General features: G+C 37.0%; 1 protein-coding gene across 2 annotated transcripts in view; it reads right to left on the reverse strand.

Annotated features, from left to right (window-relative positions):
* Nucleotides 1-12652, reverse strand: part of PARPBP (PARP1 binding protein) — a gene marked incomplete at its 3' end in the record, with an annotated part of 83481 nt that overhangs the window by 53899 nt on the left and 16930 nt on the right. For both annotated transcript variants that reach the window (XM_079935990.1, XM_079935991.1), the window contains exon 4: nucleotides 8898-9005. In XM_079935990.1, the coding sequence (XP_079792116.1) occupies nucleotides 8898-9005 (108 nt within the window). The remainder of the gene's footprint in view (nucleotides 1-8897; nucleotides 9006-12652) is intronic.

The raw sequence follows: 12652 nt of genomic DNA on the forward strand, positions 1-12652 counted from the left end.
ACCACAATGAAGAGTAGCCCCCGCCCTCTGCAACTAGAGAAAGCCCACACCCAGCAACGAAGACCCAACGCAGCCAAAAATAAATAATAAATAAATAAATGCAACTGACATAAACCCCATTATTTGAGCTCTCTTAATTGCTTCTGTAATTTCTTTTTGTTTCTTCCACAAAGACCTATTATGTTCCCTTCCATAAATTCATCTTATAAATGGAAAAATAAACTGAGAAAAAAGCTGTACATTCTTTTAATCTAACCATGTTCCACACAAGATGCATTTTCTATGAGGCTCCTTATAAGGATTTTCCATTGGAATGGGCAGGTCCTCATTCCTGGTTATTTAGGTCATTTTAAATGTACAAATTAGTTCATTCCTCTTAAATGAAAGGCACAATAACAATTATTGTTTCCTCCCCATAGCCTATAAGAATGTACTCCTAAAAAAAATAAAAATAAAAAAAGAGTGTACTCCTTAAGTATCACTGAGAAAAGACCACGCAATTTGGTAAATATCTTGTCAAGGTAGGAAAAACAAACAATGAGAATGTAAGCAATAAATGAATGTAAAGCAACAGAAAGTAGTTACAATCACTAAAAGAAACCATGCCTAAGCAGGAAACAACCAAAGGTGGGCTTGGGATACTTTTCTTGTACCAGAAAAGAGGTAAGTGCTCAAAAGTCTAATAGGGCATGTAAAAAAGATACAGAAGCCAGATTAAAGGGGACCCCTACATTTTAGCATCAAAGATTAATGACAAATTGATTTTAAAACTCTGAATAAATAAAAATCCATGAGTCCATAGTAATGTAAACACACATAAAAAGAGAAACATAAACAGAAATAAAAACATCTAATTTTCTTCCTATAAGTAATTATTACACTAACTCCTAAACTGGTAATTAAAGAGAAAGAATTAAGTAGTGACCCTGCCATTTTTAGGGAACTGTACTTCATCCTAGTTAATAAGATAAAGCTCTTCTTTACTGAGAAATGGCAGCAAATTAGTATAAAGACATGATAGAGTTGGAAAGTAACCATTCTGCAAACTCTGAAGAAATAACTGATTCAGACAAGGATCATCAGTGCATGCTCAAAACCATTCGGTGAAAGGTTGCTGGGAAACAGGATATTTACAGAGTTAGAGTATCACTAGATCTTTTTTGACAGCAAAAGAAAAACTACATCTTTATATTGGAAAGACCTCACAAGTTCAGGACAACTTCAGTTTGTGTCTCCTAGTGTGATACAAAATGAAATACTCAGCATCAGTTATAAAGTATTTCATAGATTACATTGCTCAGTCTAAGCAAGCTTTTAGATGTTTCCAGTTTATTGGAAATAGAGGAACAAGTTAAATAATACCAGTAGGAACTCAACAGATAAATAACAAGAGAAAAAAAACCTGAGGAGAATTCTAAAAGACTCTGAAGAGACATAAAACCCATTACAGGGACAAATGGAGAAATTTGAATAGGGAAAATAGTAAATGAATGATATTAGGGAATACTTCAGTTTTCTTATATATGATAATGGTATTGTGGTTCTGTCCTTATTTTCAGGAAGTGATATGCTGAAGAATCTTAGGGATTAACTGTCATGGCATCAGCAATTTAACTTTAAAACAGGACAGAAAAAACATTAGATGCACATATAAGCTACATTATTAAGTCTAAGAAGTATGTATACAAGTATTTCACAGTAGTGATCAAATATATTTTTAAAAGTGCAATCTGGGGCATTCTCTGGCAGTCCAGTGGTTAGGAATCCACGCTTTCACTGCCAAGGGCTGGGGTTCAATCCCTGGTTGAGGAACTAAGATCCCACAAGCCACGCTGTGAGGCCAAAAACAAAAAAAAAAAAAAAAGAATTGCAATCTGTAGAACACGGGACTTACAGAAGAATCTACCTTAGCAATGCTTCCAGAAAATGGAGAAAGTGATTCATCAAATGCATTAACTTATTGGAGCATTTGACTTGGAAGTAGGTATGTTCTAGATGTTTTACATAACATAGTTTTATTTTTTTTGAATTTAATTTTAGTTTTTTATACAGCAGGTTCCTATTAGTCATCCATTTTATACACATTAGTGTATACATGTCAATCCCAATCGCCCAATTCATCACACCACCCCCCGACTTCCCCCCTTGGTGTCCATACGTTTGTTCTCTACATCTGTGTCTCAATTTCTCACCTGCAAACCAGTTCATCTGTACCATTTTTCTAGGTTCCACATACATGCGTTAATATACGATTTTTGTTTTTCCCTTTCTGACTTACTTCACTCTGTATGACAGTCTCTAGATCCATCCATGTCTCAACAAATGACCCAATTTCGTTCATTTTTATGGCTGAGTAATATTCCATTGTATATATGTACCACAACTTCTTTAGCCATTCGTCTGTCAATGGGCATTTAAGTTGCTTCCATGAGCTGGCTATTGTAAACACTGCTGCAATGAACATTTGAGTGCATGTGTCTTTTTGAATTATGGTTATCTCTGGGTATATGCCCAGTAGTGGGAATGCTGGATCATATGGTAATTCTGTTTTTAGTTTTTTAAGGAACCTCCATACTGTTCTCCATAGTGGCGGTATCAATTTACATTCCCACCAACAGTACAAGAGGGTTCCCTTTTATCCACACTCTCTCCAGCATTTGTTGTTTGTAGATGTTCTGATGATGCCCATTCTAACTGGTGTGAGGTGATGCCTCATTGTAGTTTTGATTTGCATTTCTCTAACAATTAGTGATGCTGAGCAGCATTTCATGTGCTTCTTGGCCATCTGTAAGTCTTCTTTGGAGAAATGTCTATTTAGGTCTTCTGCCCATTTTTGGATTGGGTTGTTTGTTTCTTTAATAATGAGCTGCATGAGCTGTTTATATATTTTGGAGATTAATCCTTTGTCCGTTGATTCGTTCGCACACATTTTCTCCCATTTTGACGGTTGTCTTTTCGTCTTCTTTATGGTTTCCTTTGCTGTGCAAAAGCTTTGAAGTTTCATTAAGTCCCATTTGTTTATTTTTGTGTTTACTTCCATTACTCTAGGAGGTGGATCAAAAAAGATCTTGCTGTGATTTATGTCAAAGAGTGTTCTTCCTATGTTTTCTTCTAAGAGGTGTATAGTGTCCGGTCTTATATTTAGGTCTCGAATCCATTTTGAGTTTATTTTTGTGTATGGTGTTAGGGAGTGTTCTAATTTCATTCTTTTACATGTAGCTGTCCAGTTTCCCAGCACCACGTATTGAAGAGACTGTCTTTTCTCCATTGTATATCCTTGCCGCCTTTCTCATAGATCAGTTGACCATAAGTGCGTTGGGTTACCTCTGGGCATTCTATCCTGTTCCATTGATCTATGTTTCTGTTTTTGTGCCAGTACCATATTGTCTTGATTACTGTAGCTTCATAGTATAGTCTTAAGTCAGGGAGTCTGATTTCTCCAGCTCCGTTTTTTTCACTCAAGACTGCTTTGGCTATTCGGGGTCTTTTGTGTCTCCATACAAATTTTAAGATTTTTTGTTCTAGTTCCGTAAAAAATGCCATTGGTAATTTGATAGGGATTGCATTGAATCTGTAGATTGTTTTGAGTAGTATAGTCATTTTCACAATATTGATTCTTCCAATCCAAGAACATGGTATATCTCTCCATCTGTTGGTATCATCTTTAATTTCTTTCATCAGTGTCTTATAGTTTTCTGCATACAGGTCTTTTGTCTCCCTAGGTAGGTTTAATCCTAGGTATTTTATTCTTTTTGTCGCAATGGTATATGGGTGTGTTTCCTTAATTTCTCTTTCAGATTTTTCATCATTAGTGTATAGGAATGCAAGAGATTTCTGTGCATGAAGTTTGTATCCTGCAACTTTACCAAATTCATTGATTAGCTCTAGAAGTTTTCTGGTGGCATATTTAGGATTCTCTATGTATAGTATCATGTCATCTGCAAACAGTGACAGTTTTACTTCTTTTCCAATTTGTATTCCTTTTATATCTTTTTCTTCTCTGATTGCCGTGGCTAGGACTTCCAAAACTATGTTCAATAATAGTGGTGAGAGTGAGCAACCTTGTCTTTTTCCTAATCTTAGAGGAAATGCTTTCAGTTTTTCACCATTGAGAATGATGTTTGCTGTGGGTTTGTCGTATATGGCCTTTATTATGTTGAGATAGGTTCCCTCTATGCCCACTTTCTGGAGAGTTTTTATCATAAATGGGTGTTGAATTTTGTCAAAAGCTTTTTCTGCATCTACTGAGATGATCATATGGTTTTTATTCTTCAATTTGTTAATATGATGCATCACATTGATTGACTTGCGTATATTGAAGAATCCTTGCATCCCGGGGTAAATCCCACTTGATCATGGTGTATGATCCTTTTAATGTGTTGTTGGATTCTGTTTGCTAGTATTTTGTTGAGGATTTTTGCATCTATATTCATCAATGATATTGGTCTGTAATTTTGTTTTTTTGTAGTATCTTTCCCTGGTTTTGGTATCAGGGTGATGGTGGCCTCATAGAATGAGTTTGGGAGTGTTCCTTAATCCACAAGTTTTTGGAAGAGTTTGAGAAGGATGGGTGTTAGCTCTTCTCTAAATGTTTCATAGAATTCAGCTGTGAAGCCATCTGGTCCTGGACTTTTGTTTGTTGGAAGATTTTTAATCACAGTTTTAATTTCATTACTTGTGATTAGTCTGTTCATATTTTCTACTTCTTCCTGGTTCAGGCTTGGGAGGTTATACCTTTCTAAGAATGTGTCCATTTCTTCCAGGTTGTCCATTTTATTAGCATAGAGTTGCTTGTAGTAGTCTCTCAGGATGCTTTGTATTTCTGCGGTGTCTGTTGTAACTTCTCCTTTTCCATTTCTAATTTTATTCATTTGCGTCCTCTCCCTTTTTCTTGATGAGTCTGGCTAATGGTTTATCAATTTTGTTTATCTGCTCAAAGAACCAGCTTTTAGTTTTATTGACCTTTGCTATTGTTTTCTTTGTTTGTATTTCATTTATTTCTGCTCTGATCTTTATGATTTCTTTCCTTCTGCTAACTTTGGGTTTCGTTTGTTCTTCTTTCTCTAGTTCCTTTAGGTGTAAGGTTAGATTGTTTATTTGAGATTTTTCTTGTTTCTTGAGGTAGGCTTGTATAGCTATAAACTTCCCTCTTAGAACTGCTTTTGCTGCATCCCACAGCAGCAGATCATTGTGTTTTGTCATTTGTCTCTAGGTATTTTTTTATTCGCTCTTTGATTTCTTCAGTGAGCACTTGGTTATTTAGTAACATATTTTTTAGCCTCCATGTGTTTGTGTTTTTTACGTTTTTTTCCCTGTAATTGATTGCTAATCTCATAGCATTGTGGTCAGAAAAGATGCTTGATATGATTTCAATTTTCTTAAATTTACTGAGGCTTGATTTGTTACCCAAGATGTGATCTGGAGAATGTTCCATGCGCACTTGAGAAGAAAGTGTAATCTGCTGTTTTTGGATGGAATGTCCTATAAATATCAATGAAATCTATCTGGTCTATTGTGTTACTTAAAGCTTGCGTTTCCTTATTAATTTTCTGTTTAGATGATCTGTCCATTGGTGTAAGTGAGGTGTTAAAGTCCCCCACTATTATTGTGTCCCTGTCGATTTCCTCTTTTACAGCTCTTAGCAGTTGCCTTATGTATTGAGTTGCTCCTATGTTGGGTGCATATATATTTATAATTGTTATATCTTCTTCTTGAATAGATCCCTTGATCTTTATGTAGTGTCCTTCTTTGTCTCTTGTAACATTCTTTATTTTAACGTCTATTTTATCTGATATGAATATTGCTACTCCAGCTTTCTTTTGATTTCCATTTGCATGGAGTATCTTTTTCCATCCCCTCACTTTCAGTCTGTATGTGTCACTAGGTCTGAAGTGGGTCTCTTATAGACAGCATCTGTATGTGTCTTGTTTTTGTATCCATTCAGCAAGCCTGTGTCTTTTGGTTGGAGCACTTAATCCATTCACGTTTAAGATAATTTTCGATACGTATGTTCCTATGACCATTGTCTTTTTGTTTTGGGTTTGTTTCGTAGGTCCTTTTCTTCTCTTGTGTTTCCCACTTAAAGAAGTTCCTTTAGCATTTGTTGTAGAGCTGGTTTGGTGGTGCTGAATTCTTTTAGCTTTTGCTTGTCTGTAAAGCTTTTGATTTCTCCATCAAATCTGAATGAGATCCTTGCTGGGTAGAGTAATCTTGGTTGTAGGTTCTTCCCTTTCATCACTTTAAGTATATCATGACACTCCCTTCTGGCTTGTAGAGTTTCTGCTGAGAAATCAGCTGTTAACCTTATGGTAGTTCCCTTGTATGTTATTTGCTGTTTTTCTCTTGCTGCTTTCAATAATTTTTCTTTGTCTTTAATTTTTGCCAATTAGATTACTATGTGTCTCGGTGTGTTTCTCCTTGGTTTTATCCTGTATGGGACTCTCTGTGCTTCCTGGATTTGGGTAGCTATTTCCTTTCCCATGTTAGGGGAGTTTCCAACTATAATCTCTTCAAATATTTTCTTGGGTCAGTTCTCTCTCTCTTCTCCTTCTGGGACCCCTATAATGCAAATGTTGTTGCATTTAATGTGTCCCAGAGGTCTCTTAGATTGTCTTCATTTCTTTTCATTCTTTCCTTTTATTCTGTTCTGCAGCAGTGACTTCCACCATTCTGTCTACCAGGTCACTTATCCGTTCTTGCCTCAGTTATTCTGCTATTGACTCCTTCTAGTGTATTTTTCATTTCAATTATTGTATTGTTCATCTCTGTTTGTTCTTCAATTCTTCTAGGTCTTTATTAAACATTTCTTGCATCTTCTCGAGCTTTGCCTCCATTCTTTTTCTGAGTTCCTGAATAATCTTCACTATTATTATTCTGAATTCTTTCTCTGGAAGGTTGCCTATCTCTACTTTGTTTAGTTGTTTTTCTGGGGTTTTACCTTGTTCCTTCATCTGGTAGATAGCCCTCTGCCTTTTCATCTTGTCTGTCTTTTTATGAATGTGGTTTTTGCTCCACAGGCTGCAGGATTGTAGTTCTTCTTGCTTCTGCTGTTGCCCTCTGGTGGATGAGGCTGTCTAAGAGGCTTGTGCAAGTTTCCTGATGGGAGGGACTGGTGGTGGGTAGAGCTGGGTGTTTCTCTGGTGGGCAGAGCTCAATAAAACTTTAATCCACTTGCCTGCTGATGGGTGGGGCTGTGTCCCCTCCCTGTTGGTTGTTTGGCCTGAGGTGACCCAACACTGGAGCCTACCCGGGCTCTTTGGTGAGGCTAATGGCGGACTCTGGGAGGGCTCATGCCAAGGAGTACTTCCCAGAACTTCTGCTGCCAGTGTCCTTGTCCTCACGGTGAGACAGAGCCACCCCCACCTCTTTGCAAGCGACCCCTCAACACTAGCAGGTAGGTCTGGTTCAGTCTCTGTGGGGTCACTGCTTCTTCCCCTGGGTCCCGATGCAAACACTACTTTGTGTGTGCTCTCCAAGAGTGGAGTCGCCGTTTCCCCCAGTCCTGTCGAAGTTGTGCAATTGAATCCCGCTAGCCTTCAAAGTTTGATTCTCTAGGAATTCCTCCTCCCTTTGCCGGACCCCCAGGTTCTGAAGCCTGAAGTGGGGCTCACAACCTTCACTCCAGTGGGTGGACTTCTGTGGTATAAGTGTTTTCCAGTTTGTGGGTCACCCACCCAGCAGGTATGGGATTTGATTTTATTGTGATTGCGCCCCTCCTACCATCTCCTTGTGGCTTCTCCTTTGTCTTTGGATGTGGGGTATCTGTTTTGGTGAGTTCCAGTGTCTTCCTGTCAATGACTGTTCAGCAGTTAGTTGTGATTCCAGTGTTCTCGCAAGAGAGAGTGAGAGCATGTCCTTCTACTCCGCCATCTTGAACCAATTTCATATAACATATTTTTAGATATTCTCTTTCCAGTACTCTTAACCTTTCATCTTGTCAATGGTAATTTTACTAAGAAACTTTCATAAACACAACTCCCATCGTTAGTGAGGAATTACTACATGTAATTAGGTACCTAGAATAGTGTTCAGCTGAAGGTAACTTATATTAAACCAAACCTGTACTAGTTTTCTGTGGTTTGTTTAGACAGCAAATCCTGTTATCAGAACTCATGATGCATCAGCTATTCTACTGCAAAGAGTAGAAACAGATTTTTTAAAGAGTGGAGAACAGAACATATTCTCCTAAGAATCAACCATTTAAAATGCTAACTGTGGGACCTCCCTGGTGGCACAGAGGTTAAGAATCTGCCTGCCAATGCAGGGGACATGGGTTCGAGCCCTGGTCTGGGAAGATCCCACATGCTGCGCAGCAACTAAGCCCACGCGCCGCAACTACTGAGCCTGAGCTCTACAGCCCACGTCCCACAACTACTGAACCTGCGTGCCACAACTCCTGCAGCCTGTGTGCCAAGAGCCCATGCTCTGCAACAAGAGAAGCCACCACAATGAGAAGCACACACACCGCAAGCAAGAGAAGCCCCCACTCGCCACAACTAGAGAAAGCCAGTGCGCACAGCAACAAAGACCCAACGCAGCCAAAAATAAATAAATAAATAAGTATATTACTAAATGAAATAAAATAAAATAAAATACTAACTGTGACGTATACCAAATGTAAGAATTCAAAGAACTCTGGCAACCTGTACCAACTTTTCCGATACTTAGTGATACCTATTTTTGCACAGTGCCTGTTATCATGGCCCAAAACCATGAATAAACTGATTATTACCATGCTCTTGGCAGTCTCCAATGTACTACTCTTCACAAATTTTTTTTATTTAAGCAAATTAAAAACTTTTAAAAAATTAAAAAAAAATAGTAACTGTAACGTACAAATTCACAGTGATTTTAAGAGGATCATATCCTGCTTTTATTTACTCACAATTTAGCCATACCTTTTCATTATCCCAGTTGTGTTTACTAATTGGTGACATTGGTTCAGAAAAATCAGTTTCATTATCTACTGCATACTGTCTGCCAGACAGAAAATCCCGTAGTTGACTCTGTAAGAAATACAAGATGTTACTAACAAAATGCTACGCCAACTGTAAAAAATATTTCACACCTAGCTCTACTTAGTGTCTCTGATGTTCCAGTGTACAGCACATTACCTGACTTTTGTTGGCAGTCCATAATATTACACGCAATTAAATTTCCTAACAATCTGTTTCCAATGGCATTTGTACTCAAAGAGTTTTACAAGTTCAGAGTTAAAAGATGACCTTGGAAATTTCATCTGAGCCTTTCATTTGTACGGAAGAAAGTCTTAGCTAATGCCCACAATAAATGCTTCATTTTGGAATATACATAAGTAAATCTATTTTCCTAAGCCACAATATTTCAAACAAAATAAGAGCTTCCACAAAAAAATAATTTATAAAGAGATATTTGCTTTCAGCCTGACACACTACTCAATATCTCCATATTATTTCATTTATTCTAAGGGATTGAAGATTATACAGGTATGTACAAACACAAACACACACACAATTCCTGATAAGTAAACCTGAAGGAAAGGGACAAACTGAATTAACAAAGCCCAGTGAGATATTGCAAAATTATAACTAAAGTAACTCACCAATATATACTTCTTGAAAAGAAATAGCATTTGCCACAATTCTACTGATAAGATAAGCTGGTACTCATAAAGAGTTAATCAAGTGATAAAAAAAAAACTAGAAAGCCTAGGATTTTGTTGTTTATAACATATACAATTTTTCAATCTCAAAATTCAAGATCACCAAAATAAGAATTTACTATTTAACAAATTTTGAATAATGGTAGTACTCACACTTGTGGTTCTTATGTTTTCAGAAGAGATGCTGAAAGCAAAGATTTATTTTTCCATAAACACAATATTATTTTTAGAAATGGGAGAATATTACCTTCTAGTTAAAAAACACTTTCATATTTAATTACATGCAAAGTACATTATTCTAGATCAGTTCAGTGGGTATCAAAGTATGATCCAAGTACTTCTGAGGTCCTTAAGACCCATTCAGGGGATATGGGAAGTCCTCCTTTTCCAACTATGTATCAATGTGAATCTGATTTTCTTGATATACTTCAATCAAACTAACTTATCAAATAGAAGCAGACATGTGAATCCAGGTATTTTCTATCACACATGATATTAAAGATACTCATAAAAATGTAAAACAATGTCACTATTCTCACAGTTTTTTTATTTTTGGAAAATAAAGTTATTCTTCATAACATAATGTTATTCATATTAAAATGTAATAGGTTCAATATCAATATTTTAATAACTGATAAACATTTTAAACATTTCTCTTTAATTTTTAATATGGAAAATATCAATAGATATAATCCACATAAACAAAATCTCCTTCTAGTCCTAAATAATTTTTAGTGTAAAGCAGTTCCTAGACCTCAAAGTTAGACAAGGACTCTAGATAATATAGCATAGGGCTTCCCTGGTGGCGCAGTAGTTAAGAGTCCGCCTGCCGATGCAGGGGACACGGGTTCAGGCCCCAGTCTGGGAAGGTCCCACATGCCACGGAGTGGCTGGGCCGGTGAGCCATGGCTGCTGAGCCTGAGCGTCCGGAGCCTGTGCTCCGCAACGGGAGAGGCCACAAGAGTGAGAGGCCCGCGTACCGCAAAAAAAAGAAAAAAAAATATATATATATAGCATAAAGCTTTCTTAGGCAAGATAAAAATCACAATATATTTGCTGTGGTACGCTATTAATTTTACTGATTTGTATCTTTACTGATTTGACAGGTTGCTACTCACTGTATTTTTATCCTCTTATTTGGAAGATGTACTTTTTTTTTTCCATTCCATTTTTTCCATTCCATTAATAGTTGACTTTACTCTCCCTGAACTCAAATCAGACTCATATTTCTCTATTCTTTTTTAAAAGTGATAATGCCTGCTACTTACCCCTAACAAACTACGAAGTTTAGCAGTTTTAATTCTAAACTAGTATTAGAATCTCTCTTAGGGTAAGTCTTCCATTTTAGCTCACATATTCCCAGTCCATCCTTATCATTTTAACTGCACATACACACTCCAAGTTTTAGTGCTCACTACCATCTTTCCCTAGATAGACCGCTGCTCCAGTTCATCTGTTTAATTATTAGTCTTTGGAAAGGTAAATGCTTCACACGAGGTATGATGATGACATTCTTTAAATTTTTGCATATCCTCACAAATCCTTCCTTAACTTGGCTGATAAATGATATCTTGATTGAGGATGGAATTCTTAGGTCACTTTCAGGACATGCTATTTAATTTTTTGTTCTTTTTAAATAACTTGTTCTTTCCGCCAGGAAATTAAGAGTTCAGGAATTTTACCAGGATATGTCTAGGTATGTGTCATTTCTCATCAATTCAGCCTGGAACTTCATAAACACTCCTTAGGAGACTCAGGAAAATATTTATTATAACAAATGTAGTTGTAACAAATATATGATTTATTTTATCATGGCCTCTTTTGCATCTGTTCTTTTTTCTCCTTCTAGAACTCCTAACATTTATATGTTAAATCCTCTAGATCTAACCTCTAAGTTTCTTAATCCTCTAGATCTAACCTCCAAGTTTCTTAACTTTCCCTCTTTGTTTCTTTATGTGTTTTACTCTGTTCTTTACTTATTGTACTTGACTTTCAGGATACTAATTTGAGTCTGAATTCATCTGTTACATTGGGAAAACTTTTCTTCTTTTTTTTTTAATGTCTAGAAAGTCTTATGTTTAGGTATATACTTGAAGTTCCTTGAGTACTTATTATTTCGCTGGATTCAATTTGCTATCATTCCCTTCGAGCAGCTCTATTTTGTTAGGCATGTGTGTTCTTAGCTGATTCATCTTTCTGGCCACTGAGACCCCTTAGGTGACCGTTGCTTCTCTTCACTGGCTCTTTGGGGCCCAGCTGACTGTTGAGGTCCATTAAGCGATGACAGTTCTATGAGTAATGGAAGTTGAAATGGTCTCTACTCCTTATTGAGCAGCAGTGGAGAAATAAGCAAGCTGCCAGTCACCTGCTTAGGCTGAAAAACAGTCTTCTTGTGGTCTCTCAAGCCTCACCAACAGTAAGACCATCCACTCAGCTGCTCTGCTGCTTCTTGAGAGTAAAAGAACCCTGGCACACTCATAGAAGGCATTTATTGACCTTCCTCAGATTTCTGAGGGCTGCTTAGCTCTTCTCAGGACCTACCACTTCTGCTCCTCAGCCCAGGTCTCTGATTTTGTCCTCCAGATAATTACTCAGTTCATGAGAGCAATCTCTGTAACAATTCTCCTTACTTAGAGTCCAGTTAGCATCCAAGGACTTCTATGCTCCCAGATGCCCATGGGCCCTGCATCCATGTTCCTCGGGAGAGGAATTATAAAAGTAGGAAACAAAGGAGAAAGGGCTATCATTCAAATTATGTTCCCAGAACTTCCCTGTCTTACCTTTATCTTAATTCCTCTTAATTCTTGCCTTATTTAGGCTACAATAAATCAAAAACAAAAAAGCTTACTAGGATCATGATATTTCAGGACCCTGAAGCTCAGAAATATTTAGAACTTTCTGATATGTATCTTTAAAGATACTTTTAGCATAAATTAGGGTTACATTTAGCATATTTTTGAAATGTCGATCTAGGGATATTTTCCTGCTCACTTTTTCCTCGCTGCAAATTTC

Source organism: Stenella coeruleoalba (assembly GCF_951394435.1).
Source record: "Stenella coeruleoalba genome assembly, chromosome: 11".
Classification (NCBI taxonomy): Eukaryota; Metazoa; Chordata; class Mammalia; order Artiodactyla; family Delphinidae; genus Stenella; species Stenella coeruleoalba.